This window comes from Peromyscus eremicus, chromosome 3, assembly GCF_949786415.1.
Source record: "Peromyscus eremicus chromosome 3, PerEre_H2_v1, whole genome shotgun sequence".
NCBI classification, from domain to species: Eukaryota; Metazoa; Chordata; class Mammalia; order Rodentia; family Cricetidae; genus Peromyscus; species Peromyscus eremicus.
In genome coordinates, this window is record NC_081418.1 from 13,605,745 (window position 1) to 13,628,072 (window position 22,328).

A 22,328-nucleotide genomic window follows, 5' to 3' on the forward strand; every position below is an offset into this window, starting at 1 on the left:
CACACATGTGAATGCAGGTTCCTGTGGATGCACAATGCCCCATGGTGATGAAGTTGCAGGCAGTTGTTACCTGTCTGGTGTGGGTGCTGGGAGCTGAATTCAGGTCCTTTGGAAGGGAAGTACACAGTCTTAAAAAATGACCCCTGTTGTATTGGTTTTATATTTTGTGTTTAATATGTAAATCTAGGCATTCTAGAAGGTTAGACATAACATTTTACAAAGTTCATGAATTCAAAGGAAATGTTCTATATTGTAAAAGTCATGAAATGTAGCTTTACTGTAGAGTAGTGGATCTATATTTACATCTAGAAGTTAATTCAATTTTATGATGTATAATCAATACAGTCTAATTTATGAAAATATTTTGTGAAGAAATATTTAAATTTTTATTAGTAATTTTTCAGTTGGTCATTTGCCTGTCCAGTTGTTTTTGATGAAGCATGATTAATTGAGTCTTACCAGATGGAAGATAAAATTTATAATCATAAAAATATTTCATAGAATAAACATTTCAATACTAAAAGGTAATCACAGAAATTCTTTGACATGAAGCAACTGTGTGAAATAGTAATAAGATGAATGATCTAGCTTGTGTTTCATGGCTAATTGTGTAGGATAGACTCATTCCTCTATCCTGCCCTCCTATGTCAAAACCTACTTATCTGTTCTTGTTCCACTATTGCCTTTTAGTGCTTCCAAAAGAGAAATGTTTGGGCTAAAATCTGTGATAAAGGCTAAAATCTCCACTTTCTAGAAACTTCACAAGATCATGAGACAACAAGTTGAGTACAACTAGACAAACCTGCAAAATGAGTACCAGTCTAGGTCTAAGTAATTAAGCTATGAAAGCAATTATAGGAAAATCTTATGTTGTAGTATTATGAATGGCTTTGTTAAGTTCTTGGCTTTCTTTGTTTTGAAATCATGAATACCTTTTGATTTTGAAGCTTGCACAGTGCATGTGTTGATACTGTTAACTATTTTTATATACCTCTCCTATAATATAAAATACATGGTTCTTGGGTCATGTGATATGAAGGGTAAGTACATGTTTACACATAGAATAAAAAGGTAGTATAAATACTAAATGCAAAATTTCTAAATTTATAAAAGTTATATGTAAAATCATAAATAATAATGTTCGTTTATTTCAACTTTGGTTCCTGACACATGTATCCTAAGTTAGTTTCATCCTTATTTTGGTTGAGTGAGTAGATTTTTTAAATAATTATGAGAAAGAGAATGACACATATTTTTAAATATTTTTTTGTAATAAAGACTTACATAGCATGAGACCCACATGACTTCAAAGACACCTGTACTATGAACGACAGCATTGTAAGTCAGGGACTCCATGGTGAAGGGGCCTGCATTTGGTTAAGTGGCTTGCTAGGGAAAATGAACCAAAAGAGAAATCTCTCCTTGTTGCTTAAGAAACTGCATTTCTCCATGTTTTATGACACAAGTATGTGGTGTCTTCAGCAGTATGGTATTACCATAATATTCTGGTGGTAACAAAGAGCAGAAGCAATAGTCTTTAGTGTTTGTGTGTCTATGGGACACTTTTGACTACCATCTCAAAAAGTGATAAGCCATTCCTAGCCCTGAGAATTTTATCCGATAGCCTATGTCATCTGGGACAGTTGTATGGTAAACACCTTTGTGTGTGTGTGTGTGTGTGTGTGTGTGTGTGTGTGTGTGTGTGTTGAGAAGCTTCTACAGTAGTAGACTTGTATATGGCTTTTATGAAGTTTTTTTTTTATTGCCCCAGACTCATTCCTCTATCCTGCCCTCCTATGCCAAAACCTACTTATCTGTTCTTGTTCCATTATTGCCTTTTAGTGCTTCCTATCACCTATGTTCTTTCCTCACTCCCTTCAAACTTACCCCATGGCCTCTTACTAGTTCATCCTATGAGTACAAAGTTTGCAGGTGAATGTATGGAAATAGAAAAAATCATATTGAGTGAGGTAACCCAGACTCGGAAAGACAAATATCACATGGGCTTTTGCCTTGGAGGCTCCTAACTAAATCTTCAGATGTAGGTACATATTCTGGAGTAACTACACAACCAGGAAAGTAAAAAGGGAGCTTTGCTAAGGTACAGAATGGGGTGGGGAAGAATTAGGGAGGGGAATAGTGGTACAAGTGATCTGATTGGGCAAATGGGTAAGGGGATGCTTTTTAAGGAGGAGGGAGATAGATAAATAGAAAATGAGAGATGAAGGTAAAACAATAAGGTGTTGGAAAAAGTCATAAAAATTCATACTATTAACTATCAACCTATTAACTATTGAGCTAAAAAAAACTAATGCATGTAAGTCTATATAAACAGAGAGAGAGAGAGAGAGAGAGAGAGAGAGAGAGAGAGAGAGAGAGAGAGAGAGAGAGAGAGATTTAACATCTGGGCTGACAATACTCCCAACAAAACCAAAAGACCACTTAACAAAAACTCCAATGCCAGGTATGACAAGTCAGGATTTTGAGTTGCTGGTCAGGATTGTTCAAGAGACTCCCCAAACATACAGCCTATTGGTATCTTATTGGTTGCTCCAAGAAGTGAAAAGTAAGTAAGTCCTTACTGCCAAAAACACCATGCATTTTAGACACAGGATGCATTGAAGCAGAACAGAACTGAAAGCCTTTTACCTGATGACTAGCTTTCCCGGTACCAGAAGGTACCATGTGAACTCCCAAAGGATGGAAGCAGCTAACAGTCTTATGCAGCTTTTGTATAGGAAGTGGCAAAGTTCTATGAAATACAGAAGAGTCCAAGTCATGATGAAGCACATTGTGTTCACACCAGACTCTAAGATTCTATGAGCCATGAGACACAATGAGGAGCATATTTCTCAGCATGCTATGGCAGCATGACTTTCTTTTCTCTCCATAGATATTCCAGCTGGCACCAGAACTTTGCAAAAAGAGAAATAGGATGAAAAAAATGTTGTGTAAACAGCCCCACCTCCAGCTTCTCTGTCCTTATGATTATCATCAAAAGTCCCTCTCTACATTGTGATTCCGAGACTCATATTTGAGAAACTGTAAGGATATGAAATGGCATTGAGTGTTCTCCAGCTGGAGTTAGTGATTCATTTAATTAGTTTATGCATCTGAATTATTGTGGTAGGTGATACCTTTATCTCGATAACTTAGAACAACAGTTCGTGTCAGTTTCTTTGTGACATAGTTTTTAATTGCTACAAGTCCTTTTTTCCTCCCTCCCTCCCTTCTTCCTTACTGTCTTAGGGTCTCTATTTCTGTGAAGGGACACCATGACCACAGCAACTCTTATAAGGAAAACATTTAATTCAGGTGGCTTACAGTTGCAGAGGTTAGTCTATTCCATCAATGACTGGACTTGGTGGTGTGCAGGCAGACATGGTGCTGGAGAAGGAGCCGACAGTTCCACATCTTGATCATCAGGTAACAGGAAGTGAGCTATGTGCTACACTGAGCATATCTTGAGCAAAGGAGACCTCAAAGCCCACTGCCACAGTGACATACTTCCTCCAACAAGGTCACACCTACTCCAACAATGTCACATCTCCTAATAGTGCTACTCCCTTTGGGGGCCCTTTTCTTTCAAACCACCACACTTACCTTTGTTCCTTCCCATCAAAGAGTATCTTGAGAAATACTTTAAAATCAATCCATTTACACAGGTTGAGTTTTTTTTTTTTCTTTATCTTGTCCTCTCAGATTAAGTACAATTTGAGCTATCTGACTTAACTGGTGTTTTTGTACAACTAGTTACTGAAGTCTGAAGAAATATTGTCCTAAATTATTTTCTTGACTTTGAATAAATCATCATTCCGTCTAAATCTGATCTGTTAGGAGATGGTACTCACAATACTGAACCTTTTGCCTGGAGATAGGAACTTAAAAAGGGCAGGAACCTGGAAGCAGGAGTTGATGCAGAGGCCATGGAGAGGATTACAGGCTTGCTCCTCATGGCTTGCTTAGCCTGCTTTCTTATAGAACTCAGGACCACCAGCCCAGGGATGGCACTCCCCACAATGGTCTGGGCCCTTCCCCATCAATCACTAAATAAGAAAATACCTTACAGGTTTGCCTATAGTCCAATCTTATGGAGGTATTTTCTCAAATGAGGCTCTCTTTGCTCTGAGGACTCTAGCTTATGTCAAGTTAACATGAAACTATCCTGCTCAGGGACCAAAGTCCACTCCATCCACTCACATGTATCTTCCTGTGAGAGTGGGAATTAATGTGGTAGTTGTTCTTTACATGGACTAGCAAAGCATATGAGAAACTGGTCTCGTTTTGTTTCTGTGTTAAATGAAGACCACTATCTTGATTTTCCATCCTTTGCTTGAGCCAAGAGATATACATACAAACAACAAACAATGTCAATGTGGTATGCAGAAATTAAAGGAACCTTACTAAGCCATCCAGGAACCAGAGGTTGACTCTAGTCTTAGTTTACATGTCTTAAACTATATTTGTATGGTTTTTGTGTCATGATGTAAACTTTAAAAAATATACTTTGAAAATTGCGTTGTATGTAAGTATGTGTTAGGTCCACTTCCAAAATGGCAGTGCTGTAGACAATGTCATAAAGAGAAGCACTCTGACTTGGTAAACAGAAGCCTAAATTCAACATTCATTAGGAATCTCATAAATTAGGTTTCTGTTTACCAGGACCTCTCTTAATCTGCCCTCAAAGGTCAACTACTTTGTGCAAGGGCATCTAGTTTCCAGTCAATCCAAACAGCCGATGTCAGCTAAAGCTCCCATCCTGTTGACTGTTATGTAGAATCTGCTTGCTTTCCTAATCTTTTGCTTCTCTCTGGGCTCCCCCAAGATATAACTTTGGTAGTCTGATCCTCAATAAACCTTTCTTCTTTCTTCTTAAACATAGAGTAGTTTAGTTTAGTGGTTTCACTGTTCTCTTACTTACTTTGGTGCCCAGATCAAGAGGGAACCACTTGGTGTCCTAGGGCCCTGGCCTTCCTTACAGAACCACTTTGACCCTCCTAGGTATGGGTGGATTTGCCTCTGTTGGATTCTGCTGTCCACCACGTTTGACTCCAAAACTGAGAGTGCATCTCTTCAGGTGCTTCTCTCTTCCACCTGCTCTACCCACTCATCTTTCCTTTTCTACCTAGGTAAGTGACCTCTCAGAGCTCTTGGCTCTCTCTCTCTCTCCTATCACTGGCTCACTGGAGCCTGCTGTCTCTCCAGCTTGCTGGGGCCTGTGTAGATGTAACAGTCTTATTAAATAAAAAACACAGAGCCAAATGCAGAGTTAAAAGCCCAACAGGTCAGAGCACTAGCTAAGAGCTGATACTAAAAATCCTTTCTTACACTTTGCTGCCGCTGCTGTCCTTCCCCTGAGAAAGAGACCTTCTTCCGGTGTATCTGTCTTTTTATTGACTTTCTGTTCTGCCTTCTCATTGGTTGTAAACCCAACCACATGACCTCCTCGTCACTGCCTGTCTACACAGGTCTCTATGGTTGGTATTGAGATTAAAGGTGTATGTCTCCATGCTGATGGTGTCCTTGAACACACAGAGATCTGCCTGCCATGTGATCAGGATTAAGGGCATGTGCTACCACTGCCAGACTTCTGCTATGGCTTGCTATTAGCTATGACCCCCAGGTAACTTTATTTATTAACATACAAATAAAATCACATTTCAGCACAAATAAAATATCACCGTAGGCCTGTTCACCAAATTCAAGCAAACAGGTGATGGCAGCCTCTCTACATCCTTGGGTGCTCATTATGTGGAAAAGGATGCCTCTCTACTGTGATTCCAGGCATTTCTCTGATGAGTCTCTTTTCCTTTGGTGGTGCCTTCAGACTGACTCTTGTCCCAAGGTACTCAACCCTCACCAAGTCACCCTCTCTGTTTCTCTCTGTTCCTATGCTATTGGACCCTCCTTCTTGTAGAATTCCTATTTAGGGTCCTTTGGTTTTTTTAATAGGAATGGTCCCCATAGGTTCAAGGTCATTAGAGAGTGGTGCTACTTGAGAAGGATTAGAAGGTGTGGCCTTGGAGTGGGTGTGACCTTGCTAGAGAAAGTTTGTTACTTGGGGTAGGCTTTGGGGTTTCAGAAGCCCATGCCAAGCCCAGAGGCTCTCTTTTCCAGCTGCCTTTGTCTCTGGATACAGAACTCTCAAGCTACTTCTCCAGCACCATATCTATCTACATGCCACCATGTTTCCTGCTGTGCTGATACTGGACTAAACCTCTAAAACTGTAAGCAAGTCCCAGTCAACTGTTTTCCTTCATAAGAGTAGCCACGATCATGGTGTCTCTTCACAACAATAGAACATTGACTAAGACAGGCCCCTTTTCCAAGTCTTTCCCAATTCCTCCTTGTTCTCCTCCTGGATGCCTCTCTTCCTCTCTGAGGTCTCTCTTGCTAGCTTGCTTGAGACTGAACTAACCATGGGCCTTATTAACTCATCAGCTCCTCTCATTTGCCTTCTCTAATCTCTTTCCATCAATGGATTCAGAGATTCCATTAATCCATGCTGTCTTACTACAAATGGCTTGGCCTCAGTGTGAACTAGATAATCAGCATCAATGGCCAGAAAATGGCACTCTCTATTTCCAAATTCCCATAGATTGTCACAACTTCTGCCACTGCACAAATGATCTGAAAATTCTTTTATTACTAAGTGTTCTCTACTTTATGCTCTCGAAAACTTCTTATCTCTAAGTCTTCTTTGTTCTCTGCTCCCTCTATTCCCTCCTGATCACTGGGGTTAGAGATTCAAATGTCTTTTGGGTGTGGATAGCATTAAAATATCATCATATGCTGTTATACTCTACTGAAAAACTAGCTCTGAGATGGAATTTGGCCTGCCCACTCTGTACCCAAGTGTATTTATTTCAAAGCTTCCTATACAGCCTCTGTCCTGGATTAGTCTGGCCACCTGACTTTATTACAGGGAAAAGGAGAACAAAACAAAACAGCCCAGGAAAAAGACACTGTACCCTTGAGAACAACTAAGATGTAAACTGTTTCCAGTAGAGGTTAACAATGGCTAAGTGTAATTGCAGATGTTTAACTCTGTGAATACCCTCCCCCACTTCTTGATTTTGTTTCCTACCCTTCAAGCTTTTGCTGAAATTTAAACTTCCTTTAATTTAGGATTTGTAAGACTGTTAGGGCATGGTTTAAGAGGGGGATCTTAGATTGGTCTGTAAAATGAATGAAAAATTTTTCTTAATAAAAAAATAAATATTCTATAAAGTCCTTAACAGTAAAAGTTAGCTTAAAACATGTAACAAAAGAGTTGATAGTTAAAAATCTCTCTATAGGTAACCTTCCTTTACACCCAGACTCACATGATCTCTTTCCCTTCCCATGGGAGGACACCGACACTAGAAATGCATCTCAGTTTACTGGGACTGTAACCCCAGGGGTTCTGAGATAGCCCTGATTTCTTTAGCCAGGCTCTGGCACTGACCTCCTTTCTCCTGACCTGTCGTCTCCCATCCAATGTGCATTAGAAGTCATCTAATCCAATGTGTAAATGACTTCTACTGTGCAGTCACTCACGTTCCTTGTCACTGCAACACTGCTCAACTTCTCAACTTTCCAGGAAACAGTGGGTACAGAGTTTCCTCTTCTAAAGCTCAGGAAGCTAGGCTTTCTGTTATCCCCTAGCAGTCAGGAGCTCAGTCTCAAGAGGAGCCAGTATGAGAGGATTCACCTTTGTCTCCATTGCCTATCTTTCCAAAAAAACCAGAGTCAACAGTCAGGGATGACAACCTTGCTACAGGCATGAGCAACAGTCTTCCTATTAGCCCGGGAGGCCTCTAAACTTGCCTCCGACTACCCCCCCCCCCCAATGCCTTCCTCTCACCACACTTCCTGGAGGATCTCCTATCACACAAGAGCCTCTCTACTCTGTCCCCTTCTATGCTTCCACATTTCCACATCACCTTCCTAGAAAATTCTGACAGCTCCCTTGCTTCCTGCCCTCCTCTCGACCTTGCTCCACTCCTTCCCAAGGACACCACCCTCACCACTTCCTTCCTAGAATCACTAGAAACCATTCTTAGATAAAGACCCACAACTTTCTATTCCCCTTCTGTCACATCCTGACTGTACTTGGTTCACAGATGGAAGCTCCTCTCTCAGCTCCACTGGCTCCCACCAAGTGGGCTGTGCCGCAGTCTCCTCAGAGCAGGTGATAGAGTCAGCCCCCTTACCACCAGCTCCCTACTGATGACAAAACTTTGGGAAATTCTTTTGCAGATAGGATTGCTAAAGAGGTCAGTCAACATCCATACCCTGTTTCCTCTACTCTCCTCTTGTCGCCTTCAAGCTTAACTCCTACCTGCTCCAAGTCCCAACACAGGCCCTATCTTCATCAGAGTGTTTAACAGCCCTACCACCTGCTGCTGCAGGCCTCAGTGCTCTTCCAGGAAGGTTGCCTGGTTAGTTCTGGCTTTACAATAACTCTGGATGCAAAAGATGGACATGCTGCTTGCTGATGATACACATGGAGAGCCTCATAGGGAAATTTAAATTACCTGAGTCTCATAAATGAAAAGGCATCAGAATTGAAGCTCAATTACCTGCCAGGCTAAATTTGTTTCCAGTATAAAAGTCGGAGCTTGCTTTTTCTTAGAGCTAATAGGGCTGCCACTGAGATAGGTAAATTCACAAAACAGGTTTCAGTGCCAAGCCAACCACGAACTACCATGCTATTACTTACTTAACGGCCTTGCCTTTTCAATAACTGCTCTCAATAATCAAGTCCCTATGTCCCATGGTAAATGATTGGATGTTTGCAGATGGAAGGACAAAATCAAAAGTTTATGAAAGTTGTGAGGATCTGAGAAGGTGATTTAAGGTATGTGAAAAATCAGACTTAAAGATGACACATTATGCTAGAACTTCCAATTTAACATTAATCAATGGAGTTCCAGGAAGTTATTAATTTAGTCTCAGTAATAGTTATCAGCAGTGGCTACTAAAGCTTTTAAAAAATAATAATTATTATAGTCTCAGGCTCAAAATTTTATTTTCCTTTGGTTGTTTGCTTTTCTAAATACAAACTTGCAGATCCTTATCAAATTTCTTTTATTCAGTTTTGTGTCCGTGAAGTTAATCCATGCTCTTCTGTGAAATACATGATTGTTTTTATGATTGTACCCCATAATATAAAAATATCCTAATTTTGATCCATTCTACAATCAAGTAGTTTGTGTTGTTCTCATTTTGGGACTGTTATAAATAATTTTTAATAATTATTTTAATCTAAACAGATTTATTTGAGGTTGTGTGGACAGATGATAGAGAGGTATGTAGAGGAGAGACACAACTCAGTCCCTGTGGACATGAATAAAAGAGGAAGAGAAAGTCCTGACATAAAGGAGTCCAAAAGGGTTGGTGTGGGGGAAGGATTGGCCTCACCCAAGGTCAGAGGCTGATACAGCAGGTGTTCTTTTCTCCTGCGGCAGGCTCTTGCTCAGTTCAGACCTTACCTAGGGCTATGGAGTTGGCCCAAGTGCTGCTCTGCCTTGGTGTGGACATATTTGCAAAGATTTCCTTGAGAGCAGTGTCAAAGGCCAGCTAAACACTAATAGAATCCAAGACTGAGATCTCCAGGAATAGAAGACCATTTAATCAAATGTAAGTGGTATCTTTGGATCTTCCAGGCACAGTGGCTCATGCTTTTAATCCTAGCACTTGGTAGGCAGAAGCAGTGAATCTCTGAGTTCAAGGCCAGCCTCGTCTACAGAGCCAGTTCAGAACAGCCAAGACTACATAGAGAAACTTCATCTTGGGAAACTAAAAAACCAATAAACAAACAAATCCTAGCATCACTCTGTGCTGGAGACCTCATGCACACTGACCTGGAACACCAGGGCCTCCCTCACTGCTTCCTGATAGTTCCCACTGAAGGCAGAGTTACTGCCCTCCTCTGTTCCATTCTTGTCTTGGCTCTGCATAGAGCATGAAGGTGGTTTTTTTTTTGGTTTTTCGAGACAGGGTTTCTCTGTGTAGCTTTGTGCCTTTCCTGGAACTCACTTGGTAGCCCAGGCTGGCCTCGAACTCACAGAGATCCGCCTGGCTCTGCCTCCCGAGTGCTGGGATTAAAGGCGTGTGCCACCATCGCCCGGCCGAAGGTGTTTTTAGGGGAAGAATGCCTTAGTCTGTATTGGTTCAATGTTCCTAATCCCCAGTGATTAAGAGACCTGGAACCAGCTTTCCTTTCACTGTGGTTAAGGATAGAGGATCCAGTTGAGGTCCAGAAGGACACAGAGGCTCAGTACTAAGGGTAGGGTTGCTTTGTTGAAGTCCAAAGGACAGATGTTGAGAACAGCTGTTATCAATAATTTTAAGAAAACCTTTTTTGTATTTTTATGTACACACATGTGGCTGTGGGTATGTGACTGCTCAGCTCTAGGAGACGCTGAGGCAGTTTTCTAGAACTCATAGACTGGTTGCATTACTGCACTATAGAGTGTCGGTGGAGGATGTGTTCTATAAACCCCCAGTGGATGCTGCGGAGTTGATAATACCAGATGCAATACACATTGTTTGTTCTCATATATCCTATGATACAGTTTACTTCATATTACTTTGCTTTGAGAGAAACAAACAAAACAACTATGAAGTTGCTTTGTTCAGTTTCACAGAGAGAATTCATTTCTACAGATACCAGCAACGTTAGCCCATAATTTGTTTTTTAAGTCATAGACTTACACCTTTGCACTTAAACTGAGCAATTTCTGGCTTCTCTCCATCATGTCTGAATTTTTAGCACCAACTGTGTGCTTTGTGGCTCTTATTAGACGTAATGAAGGTTGTACAAACACAAGTGCTGTGTGCTGTAAAGCTATTCTGACAGTAAAGACAGCTACAAGCTAAGGAGAGCATGTTGTATGAGCAGTGTGGAGGTGCTGGACCAAGATGTTCATGTGCAATTTAAAACTTAGAAATCATTTCTAGATTTTTCAATAATTTTTAATTTGTTGAATGCCTTTGAAATCAGTTCTTTAAATACTCAAGGTGCAAGATCTTTGTTGTATTTATATTGTTTCAAAGACTTATTTTATTTAGTACATATGTTATGTTTGCATGTATGTGTGTATACCACATGCATGCATGGCCAGCAGAGGACAAAGAGGGCGCTGGATCTCCTGGAACTGGACTTACAGTTGTGAGTCATCATGTGCTTGCTAAGAACTAAACCTGGAAGAATAATTAGTGCTCTTAACTTTTGAGGCACTTTTCCAGGCCCTGTATTTATGTGCTATTTGTATGTTTTCTCAGAATCTTTTCCTTTTTCATTAATAATATGGTGGGTTTCAGAAATATTTTGATGCATTAAAAATATGGTTACCGATATTTGAATAGTGGTAGATTTTATATAAAGGCCTGAATTATTGCTAGGAGGATCCATCAAGACCCAACTTGTTTCAGTCAATTTTCTGTCATTGGACAAAATCTCAGCATTGAATAGATTTTAGAGAGGAAAGGCCTATTTTGGCTCATAGTTTGAGGCTCCAATTCATGGTGAGTTGGCTCTGTTGCTTTTAACCTATGTGGTCCTGACAGGAATGTGTGTCAGATGAAACATATTTTACAGAGACCAGGAAGCAAAGAGGAACAGGAAGTAGCCGAGGTCTTAATATTCCAAGGACATGTACACACTTCATCAATTTATTCTCACTAGGCTCATCCCCTAAAGGTTTACCACTCTCTGATGGCCTCACAGGCTGAGGCCCATTCCTTTGGAGGTCATTCAGGACCTAGAGAAGAGCATTGCTTGGGATTATATTTCTCAAGGCTGAATAGCTGAGGCTCATATGGGGTGCCCACATGTTTCTTGCTGTTCCTGTGCCTGTCTGTTTTACAGATTCATAGTATAGCCTGGTGCCTAATATGAGAACATGTTTCAAGGCTTTTTCTGTCCTCAAATGTCTGAGTTTTACTAGCCAGTTCTGTTATGTTATTGGCCTATTAAGTTCAAAGAACAAGAAAATTGTACCATTTCTAAGACCACATTAAGAATGCACAATCTCCAGCAACCATTTAGTAAAGATATAAAGATTGGTATAATTGGACACCCTTCCTTCCTTCCTTCTTCCCTCTTCCTTCCTTCCTCCCTCCCTTCCTCTCCCCTCCTTCCTTCCTTCTTCCCTCTTCCTTCCTTCCTTCCTTCCTTCCTTCCTTCCTTCCTTCCTTCCTTCCTTCCTTCTTTCCTTCCCTCCTTCTCTTTTTTTTTGAGGTAATGTCTCTCTACATAACCTTGACTGTCCTGGAACTCATATTATAGAGCACATTGGTCTGGAACTCACAGAGATCTCTCTGAATCTGCTTCCTGGGTGCTGAAATTAAGGGTTCATGCCATCACACTGGGTTTTAAAATATTTTTTCAAGAGGCTAAATATAAAGTATAGATTGGAAGGAGAGGTTGAAAGCTTAAATAAAAGAGGAGGTAAATTAAATATAGTGATTTCTTTAATTAAAAGTATAAGTTCTTTATATAAATGAAAAAACCCACAATAATATCATATGTTAAGATACACAATGAGTTTTCTCTATGAAATTGTGAAGAAAGAAAGAAGGATTTATGTAAATGATATATGTAGTTGAATTTGACAGATGTTTCTTAGGATTCATATGTTAAAACAAAACAAAAACTTGGATTCATATTTATTGTATTTGTGTGTGTATACAATGAACACATATAATCATAATGAATAATTTAACCATGTAACTTAAAATATAAAATTTCATTCACCACCTTAATATCAATTGAGTTCCTCATTGCAAATATATACCTAATATTAGATATTAAGACCACACAAAATATACAGAAATAAAAATGATATTCCTGATGTTATAATTAATATTATAATTAATAGTCAATATATAAAAGTGTCAGAAACATTAAAATAAATACTAATTTGAAGTGCTTGAAAGGTTATTATATATGTTGAGCAATAGAGCATGATGTTGATGAAAAAGCAGATAAATCAAGAGATTGAACAACAAATCTCAGAAATAACTCACACAATTATTGTCAACTGATTTTGATAAAGAGCAAAGGCAGTTTAATGGAAGGACAGTCATTTCAATAAAATGTGCTCTGTAATTTGATCTTAACATCTCCTAAATTGTATCTAGACATAGAGCTTACCCTTTCCATAAATATTAACTCAAAGTGACTCAAAGGCTTAACTCAAAAGGCAAAGCTACAGAAGAAAATCTAGGTGATTTGGTGTTTATGAATAACTTAGTAGATGTAACACGGAAAGCATAATCCATAAAAATTGATAAATTATAGACTTCATTAAAATTAAAAACACCTGCTCAGTAAGATGCACAGCTAAGATATGAAAATGCAAGCTTTGGAAGAGGACACAGTTCAACAACATTTGATAAAGGATCAGTATGTAACATAGACAAATGATTCTTAAACAAAACTTAACAGTAAAGCAACAAATGGTGTCTTAGTTAGGGTTTCTACTGTGAAGAGACACCATGACCACAGCAACTCTTGTAAAGGAAAAACATTTAATTGGGGTGGCTTATATTCTCAGAGTTTCATCCATTATCATCATGGTGCGACATGGTGACCTGCAAGCAGACATGAGGCTAGAGAAGGAGCTGAGAGTTCTACATCTTTACTCACAGGCAACAGGAAGTGGTCTGACACACTGGACATGGCTTGAGCATATATGAGATCTTAAAGCCCACCTCCAACAGTAGCACACTTCCTCCAACAAGCCCGTACCCACTCCAACAAAGCCACACCTCCTAATAGTGCCACTCCCCATGCGCTTATGGGAGCCAATCACATCCAAACTACCACAAATGGCTTAATTTAAAAACTGAGCAAAGGTAACAACAACAACAACAACAACAACAAAAAAAAATCCAAGCCAGCAAAGAAGAAATATGGCAAGTAATTATATGAAAAGATGTTTGACATCCCAAGTCACTGGAGAATTGGTATTTGAAACAACGAGATACAGCAAAGAATCATTTAGATGATTAAGCATCAAAATTTTGACAACAAATCTGGTGAAGGTAGAGAGTTAAAAAGAAAACTTTCACTCATTGCTGATGAACACAAAGTCAAGAGCTCCATTGGAACACCTCTAGACAGATTCTTACAAAACTAAATACCAGACCTAGTGATCAATTTTCTTAGGTTTTAGCCAAAAGATTTTGAAACTTCCATCAAAACATGAATACTTCTAGCAGCTTTAATGCCAAGTGTCAAAATTAGGAAGACCAAGATGTCCTTCAACAGGTTAAGAAACAAACACAGAGTAATGCTTCCATGTGATGTGAACTTACTTCTTAGGGCCTGCCATGACAAAACATCACAGACTGTGTAGGTCAATGGCAGGAATTCATTTTCACACCATTCTTGAGTCTGGGAGTCCGCATTTGAGGTCTTGGTAGCTTAAACTCCTTCTGAGAGCTACAAGGGAGAATCAACTCATGTCTCTTTCCTAGGGTCTGGTAATTTGCTGGTAATCTTTGGCATCTATGGAAGCATTGCATAGTAACTGCAGTCTCCAAACAGATTTCATTCTCCACGTGCCTATGTCTCTGCATCTGTCTGTTCCCTTCTTAGAACATGGTCAGATTAAGGTCCATCATAATGATCATCTTAACTTGTTACCCTGCAAAGACCCCATTTCCAAACCAAGTAATATTCAAGGTGATTAAAACTTTATTGTGTTTTGCACAGAAGAAACAATTTAAACCATAACACTGTGAAATATTATTCAGCAATAAAATTTAAATGAGATATTAAGTCACTAAAATATTCATACATTATAACAATATGGCATTCTTTAAAAGTTAATACTACAGAGAGTTAAAAGGAGCAAGAAGGCAGGATGTATAGATGGAGCACAGAGGACTTATTACAGCATTGAAATTACTATGTATTATATGGCAGTGGATTATACATATCCAAACCTATAGGTTGATAACACAAAGGGTGAACCCTAATGTAATCTGGAGATCTATGTAATCCTGTCCAATATTGACTTGACAGTTGTGGCAAATTTGCTAAATTGATGCAAAAGATTATTTGTGAAAGATTTAAGAGAGCACACGCTAAAATTTCTGTTCAATTTTCATGCATATCTAAAACTTGTATGAAAAAGAATGCCCATGACTTTGCTTAAAAACCATTTTTAAAATCCTCCAGGTCACAGATAGCTTCTTTAGCTTGAGTGGCCAGGAAGAAGCCCTTTGAATCTGTTTTCTTTAAATCCGGCCTGAAGGAGGAGGCTCTTCCTTGTGAGGCGCAGGTGGGAGAGTTTCTAGTGTCATGGACAGCTGAACAGTGAGAGGGCAGTAGAAAGATGCTGGCAGTGTGCAGGGAACACCACGAGGAGCAAGGGTGAGAGGCACGGTACAGCAGGGGGGAGGCTGTGCAAAGGAGAGCACAGTGGTTAGATCAAGCAGGCGTCTTTGTTGCTTTTAGATCAGTGCTGTGTAGTTTGACCCAATTTAAAGACAATACAAAGCACAACCTGGTGTAGTCGGGATGGTCTCGGATGTGATGTGAGTGTGTAAAATATCACTGACGGTTGGATTCGGAGAACAAACTGTAAACGGATGCACAACCAGGGTAAGGGACACTAGGGAGTGGGGAAGTGTCGTACTTGCTCAAGAAGGAAGTAATAATGGTTCAGACTTAGGTGGGGTCCGAAGGTAGAGAGATAAGGAGTGTATACGAGACACATTGTTGAAAACAATGTAGGGAGGGCTGCTTGCTATGTCAATCAACTAAATATACAGGATTATCAAATTGCTTGTGGCCCGAAGTCCTTTCTTTTTTTTTTTTTTTTTTTTTTTTGCTGTTCATGTTACTTTACATGCAATGAAAATGCTTAGATCAAACATTGCTTAAAATAAATGGACCATGTAAATTTGTGCATAATATTTGCTTCTCATAGTGTTTGCTGCAATGGGGTTTGACTCATGACTAAAATTGACTTTGTAGGCATATTTTAAAATCTTTTACTTTCCCTTTATTTTCCTCACAAATTTTAATTGTTAGACTATCTTCTTTTGTAAAGAGACAATTTAACACAACTGAGAAACTTTCTGTTTGTAACAATGAATATATATATATATATATATATATATATATACACACATATGTACTTTTGTTATTGACATTTAATAGACCATGTCTTAAACACAGGCTGACATTGGTATAAGTTATCAAATATGGTACTATACCAAGAGGTATCAATCACAAGCTGGCAAGGAAAGGAAGATTTATTATTATTGTTGTTATTGTTGTCTAAATAACAAGTGTGCCATATTTTATCTCAATATTTTTTTTTTTTTTGGTTTTTCGAGACAGGGTTTCTCTGTGTAGCTTTGCGCCTTTCCTGGAACTCACTTGGTAGCCCAGGCTGGCCTCGAACTCACAGAGATCCGCCTGGCTCTGCCTCCCGAGTGCTGGGATTTAAGGCGTGCGCCACCACCGCCCGGCCTGTCTCAATATTTTAAGACATGTAACAAAACACTTAAAAGCAAAGACAAAGCTATTATTTAACCAAAAGTAACATGACAAGGTGGTACCGTTTATTTGCAAAGAAGAAAAACCTCAAAAAATTAACAAGTTTTGAGAAATTTAGCCAAATAATTTTAATATTTGAAAAGCAAATACTTTGTTTCCTCTTGGGGAAAAATCAAATGTGCAAAGGATGGTGTTCTAATGGACAAGAATGTCTGAAAAGTAACAAGTACTTAGAATAAAACATAATATGATGTGATGGAATATTTGATTTTATATTCTATAGCTCACTAGTACTTTTAGAAAATATGTTTTATTCTTAAACTCATTACAAATTATTAAGAAGTATATTTGCTTAATAAATAAGACACTGCATCCTTGGAATGTGTTCACAGGAGGTGACATTGTTTATCTTTATAATTCAGTCTAGGATGCTTGCACTTTGCTCCTCAAGGCTGTTTATGGTTTCCATTTATCAAGAGCAAAACCTAGCTGCCAACTAAGCCATATTGTATCATTTAAACTTCCAATGAGGATTAAAGATTTTACCTGTTTCTGTAGTTTCAGTATTTGCATATACACTTTTATACGAAAAGTATGTGTTCATATTTTACACTTTTAAGTTGAATAAATATCATGGAGTTAAAATGCTGTTGGGGTTATGGTAATATGGTAAATATGTCCGAAGGGGAAAGTGAATGAATGTGTTGAGTTCTTTTTGATGTTCAAAGTTTTTACCAAGATAGTTAAAAGCTAACTATAACTTTTCTGGAAAGTTTACACTGGATTACCTAAGTTTTAGTCATTTTTTTAGTTCAAGGGTTAAGAGGAACTAGATTCCTCCCACCTCTTAAAGAACTCGCAGTGCATCCCCTGAAGCTACCAAAATACCCAACTAAAATTTGTCTAAAGGTTTTAAGATGACACATACATCTAAGTGTTCTTTAATAAAATATTCATGATAGTAAATCGTGTGATAATATAAACAAAAGTTAGTCTTTAATTAGGAAGCTACAAGAGTTAAAATAGAATTCTCCCTTTCTAATTTATGAGGGGCCTTAATTGGAAAAATTCAAATTCCATTTTATTTTTATATATTTCTGTCATGTGTCCTAAATGTCAGCTGAGCGTGATTACTCACTTAGAGAGGAGAGAGACCTCTAGGAGAAACCCCAGATAAAACCCGGCGTTAGAACAGTAGCAACAGTAGCAGTGTTTCAAGGAATCCAGAGCAGAATGAGCAAGGCTGGAAGAGACTCTCGTGCTCTGATCGCGGAATGGGGCAGAGAGGGATTGCACACTCCACTAAGCTAGCTTGTGGTACAGGAGAGGGCATTTGCCCTCCCCCTCCCCCTGAAAGAATTCTTTTTCAGCTTTTTTTTTTTTTTTTTTGAACAGATGTTTTATTTCAGTCCAGTTCGCTCCCTGGTGGCTTAATTTACACTTAACCAAAAGGCCTTCAAGAGGGTGGTTATTAGGGATTGGTAAAACAAAGATCTGTACCACCCAAAACATCTGCGTCTTAATCGGCAGAGAATGGTTTTGGTTTTTCGTAGGTGAACCTTTGTAGCTAGATGTGTGCATATATATGCACATAAACCTCAGCATTGGTTTCTATACCTTCCGTAAGTTTGACACCTAAAAGTTCCTTTCTCCGCCACGCACTGGCTACCTAGCGCATCTGATGGACTCTAGGCAGAACCTCTCACCTCTACAGGCGGCTGGGAAGCTGTTGCTTCTGCCATTGAGGCCTCGATACAGGGAGCTCTAGAGGTGAGCAGAGAGCAAGCGACGAAAGGAAATGCTATCTTGCTGCTCCCTCGGTCCTCCCCAGTCATCCTGGTTACCCGCCCCCTAAGCCCCTTGGAAAGTTGTTTCAGAAGCCGGGCAGAAGAACCAAAAGATTGGTGCTGTGGGTTCCAGAAGGCGGAGCAGTGAGTCCGGTGTGACAGCTGTCCTCTCTCCTTCCCTTCCCGTGTATTTATATCCTACAAAGCCCACAGCTCCTAGCTGGGCGCTCACTGTCCCCCGGCCGTAGTCACCGCATCTCCAACTCCTAGCGCTCGCCCTCTCCCGGACACTGCAGAGGGGAAGCTCCTGGGCGCTCGGAGGAACCGCGCCACGCTCTTTTGCACAGGCTGCAATCGCTGCATCCCGGGTTCCGCAGCCTGCAGCTCAGCCTGGGGACTCCAGCGGCTGGAGGATGCCTACTTGCACCTGAGCGTCCCCACCCCACTCCGCCTGCACCTAGAGCGACAGCAGGGGGCGGGGGAAAGGGGCGGAGGACTCCGATTCCCTTGTGGACTCAGGAAGTTGTCCTTTAAAAAGCACATCTTCAGCCCGCCTTTGAGCGCCGCCTCGTCAGAGCAGCATGTGGACTGGTTCGCCAGGCCCCCTAAGTGTTCTGGGCTGCCACCGCCACCTCAGTCCGAGCCACTGTGGGCAGCGAGAGCCACGCGCAGGTCTCTGCAGGAGCAGGGGCACAAGGGCTCTGCATCTCCGATTGCTGCTGGCCTCTTCTACTCGGGAGGTGGCAGTCACTGTTGCTGCTGAGAAGCCAGCCTGCATTTCCCAGCCTGTTGGTCGCCCAGTGAGGAGTTGAGACTGCACCTCCAGCCCGGACACACATGGCTTGTTACCTGGTCATCAGTTCGAGACATCTCAGCAATGGGCACTACAGGGGCATTAAGGGAGTCTTCAGAGGTCCCCTCTGCAAGAATGGATCTCCATCTCCGGTAATGTGCACACAGACGCGCGCACACCTATCCACACATGTTCAAAACCAAATGAAAACAAAACGAGACATTGAGAGATGCCGTCCTGCCTGATAGAGTGGGTTAGACTCCTAGGGCATAAACACTATCCTTAGCTGTGTCAGCAGATACAGTTTGTGACAATTATAGAGAGGGGTGTGTGTTTACATGTTTCTTGTCATTTCGATCTGTAGTCTTTTGCATGCAAATATTTACTGAGCACAGTTAACTACAGGGATGAAGGTAGACCCTGCGGCTGAGTCTACTTAGGAATCTGCTGATTTGGGTAGTGTAGAAAGTTTGAGTGACATTTTATAATGTGCGTTTGTGAAGCCATACTTTCAGATTAGTTTAATCATTTTATAGCTGCTTTATAAAAAAAATAAACTCCTCAAGGGGTTGTCTTGGCAAGATGAAAAGGTGTTGTTTTACAAAGCGTTGCCAAGTCCAAGGCTCAATTAGATTCTTTAGTTTAGAAGGAAGTGGATGAGTACCTTCCAAATGGGGTTGTTTGTTGTGTTACCTAAAAATATCTTAACCTGCAATTTGACTGCTTTTATTTAACTTGGTAAACTGTTCAAATACTGTTGTGCAGAATCAAAGGCCTTACTATATTTACCAATTAATTCACAGTAGTACTATAAACTAACTAATGTTTTAAGGGTTCAGATGTGTTTAAAGAAAATGTGTGTATGTATGTGTGTGTGTGCATGCGTAGTTTATGTACACACATATAATCAGTTTTAGACTACAGTAAATGACCAAGTACCCGAACTTAATGAACAACTTTTCTATTCTGATATTAAGAGAGTGTTTTTAGTTTGCATGACATAGAGAGGAAGGGCTTAGTTTGCCTGAGTATTTTGTACCTTACACTTTCCATTACAGCTTAATACTTCATTAGTGTGAATCATTTACAACTGCTGTGTATTAGAAACACCTTTGGTTAACAGCGTCTGTGATTTGCATAAGGAATCTGGAATCCGGAGGTACATGTACTGAGATGCATCACCAAGATTCCCAATGACAAACTCTTCCTTCATATTTTCACGTACTTTAAAATGTGTGTTGCTGTAACAGCCCCAGCTAAATGTAGGGAGCCAGAAATGTTACACTGTTTGCATTAACAGTTACAATTAAACTCACAGGGCTAGAAAAGGACTTGGCAGTTCCGACTGACTGAAAAATACAGTCCACAGTCAGCCTGAGCAGCAGGTCTGAATCTTGCTTTAAAGATTCTAAGGATTGGAGTTTCTGCAGCCTCAGCAAACCCTTACAGTGTCCAACAACTCACCGTGTCAGGAGTATTTTCCTCAGGGCCAACAATTCCTCCTCTCTTCTTCCTTAAGCACATGTTGTCTTGTAAATCTATAATGCTCCAGTTTTCTTACAGGCATTTTTTCATAGTGTGTTGATAATCTCTGTGGCTTTCTTCAAAACCTTCCTGAGTTGGATTATTGTGTGGCAGTATATACACCTCAATACTTGGGATCAAAGGAGACAGATCTCATCATTATTACACAGTTTAATTCTATTCAAGGAGATTAGAATATGACGTCCAAATAAAATCTCTAGTGCTTAAAGAGGAAGTTTCTACCATTTGGTCAAGAATAGCCCTGTGTCTCTTCTGGTTGCCCCAAAGCCTGGTTGAACTCATAGAAACTGAGTGTGCAAATGTGGATGGCAGACACCAGCCTTCCATCCACATGGTAGCGCTGGTTGTCCAGGGTACAGATGCACACCTATGGTATACTATTTTTATAGTTTACTTAGCTAATTCCATTATGTGTGTTAATTACTTACTTTGTTTTCAATCAGTTTGCTTCACTGGATAATGCTCACTAAAATGATGTAGGATCTATTTAGAAATGGGTAAAGTAGCTTTAATGTGTACTCCACAAACCCATTTTCTTTCTTTCTTTTTTCTGTTCCCATTTTACAATGGAATTTGTATCTTATTCAAGATTTGACCACTCTCTCACACGAGCTGGGCTGCATGGGAAACTGATACTCATCCCTCTCTGTCACTAGAGGTTGTTGAGATACGCCTTCGTTTGGTTGAAATTCTCTTTCCATGACAGGATATCTTTCTCTCTAAGGCAAATTAAGCCAATACTTTCTAGACCCTAGACTCCACTCCTTGCCTTTGAATAGCTCACTTGTCTCCAGGAATGTGTGCTTGCCCTCATGATCAACAGGTTACAAAGCATCACATTAAAAATAATATGTGTATATATTTTCATATTCAGCAATAGCTCTCAAGTTATATCTGGTTTATTCATATGACTTCAATGTAAATATCAAACTCATTGATCATATACTCATTAGACACAATCATTTATAGTTTTTGAAATAGGTATCTTTTATGATAACACATTTTCAAATTTAGTGTCTAAAATTGGCTGTTGCCTATTATTTCAGCTTCCCAAGGTTCCATTTCCCTAGAACTATAGACTAGGGTGTTAGTCTTCCTCTTTTAACCCCGTCTCTCTGTTTATCCCACACTTGTTGTTAGTAGAGCTATGCAAATGTTGGACATTGCCTTAACATTCAATAAATACAATTATAGAATAAGAATATTTTGTATTCTGTTGTAGAAAGGAGACAATTACTTTTTAGCTTAATAAACTTTATTTTTAATTTTTGCTGTAACTATGCCTGTATAGTATAGGTTAGACATTTCACTGTCTAATATATAATATACTTAAGTCTCAACACATTTAAAAATAATTATACAGATTTCTTATGTTCCAGTCATGTCTGTTTAATGACAACATGAGATATTAACCTAAAAGTACAAAAGAGAATTAGGTATAAAGATATGTATACATACATACATACATACATACATATATATAATTGCAAGAAATTTCATGTAGAAAATATTGAGTCTTTATATGTATTTCTCATAATAAATATGAAATGAATGACTGATTGATAAATGAAGCAATAAAGTATTTTATCCCCTAACAATACTCACAAATTAGTAAACTGAAAATCCTAGAGTGAAATTTTACTTCTATCTTCAAAGTTAACACACAGAAATATCTTAAGATTATCTTTTTGTTCTG

General features: G+C 39.5%; 1 protein-coding gene across 1 annotated transcript in view; it reads left to right on the plus strand.

Annotated features, from left to right (window-relative positions):
- The first annotated feature begins 19,131 nt into the window (after positions 1-19,131).
- Positions 19,132-22,328, plus strand: part of Znf804b (zinc finger protein 804B) — a 527,672-nt gene continuing 524,475 nt past the window's right edge. The window contains exon 1 of the mRNA XM_059257297.1: positions 19,132-19,239. Within this exon, the coding sequence (XP_059113280.1) occupies positions 19,132-19,239 (108 nt within the window). The remainder of the gene's footprint in view (positions 19,240-22,328) is intronic.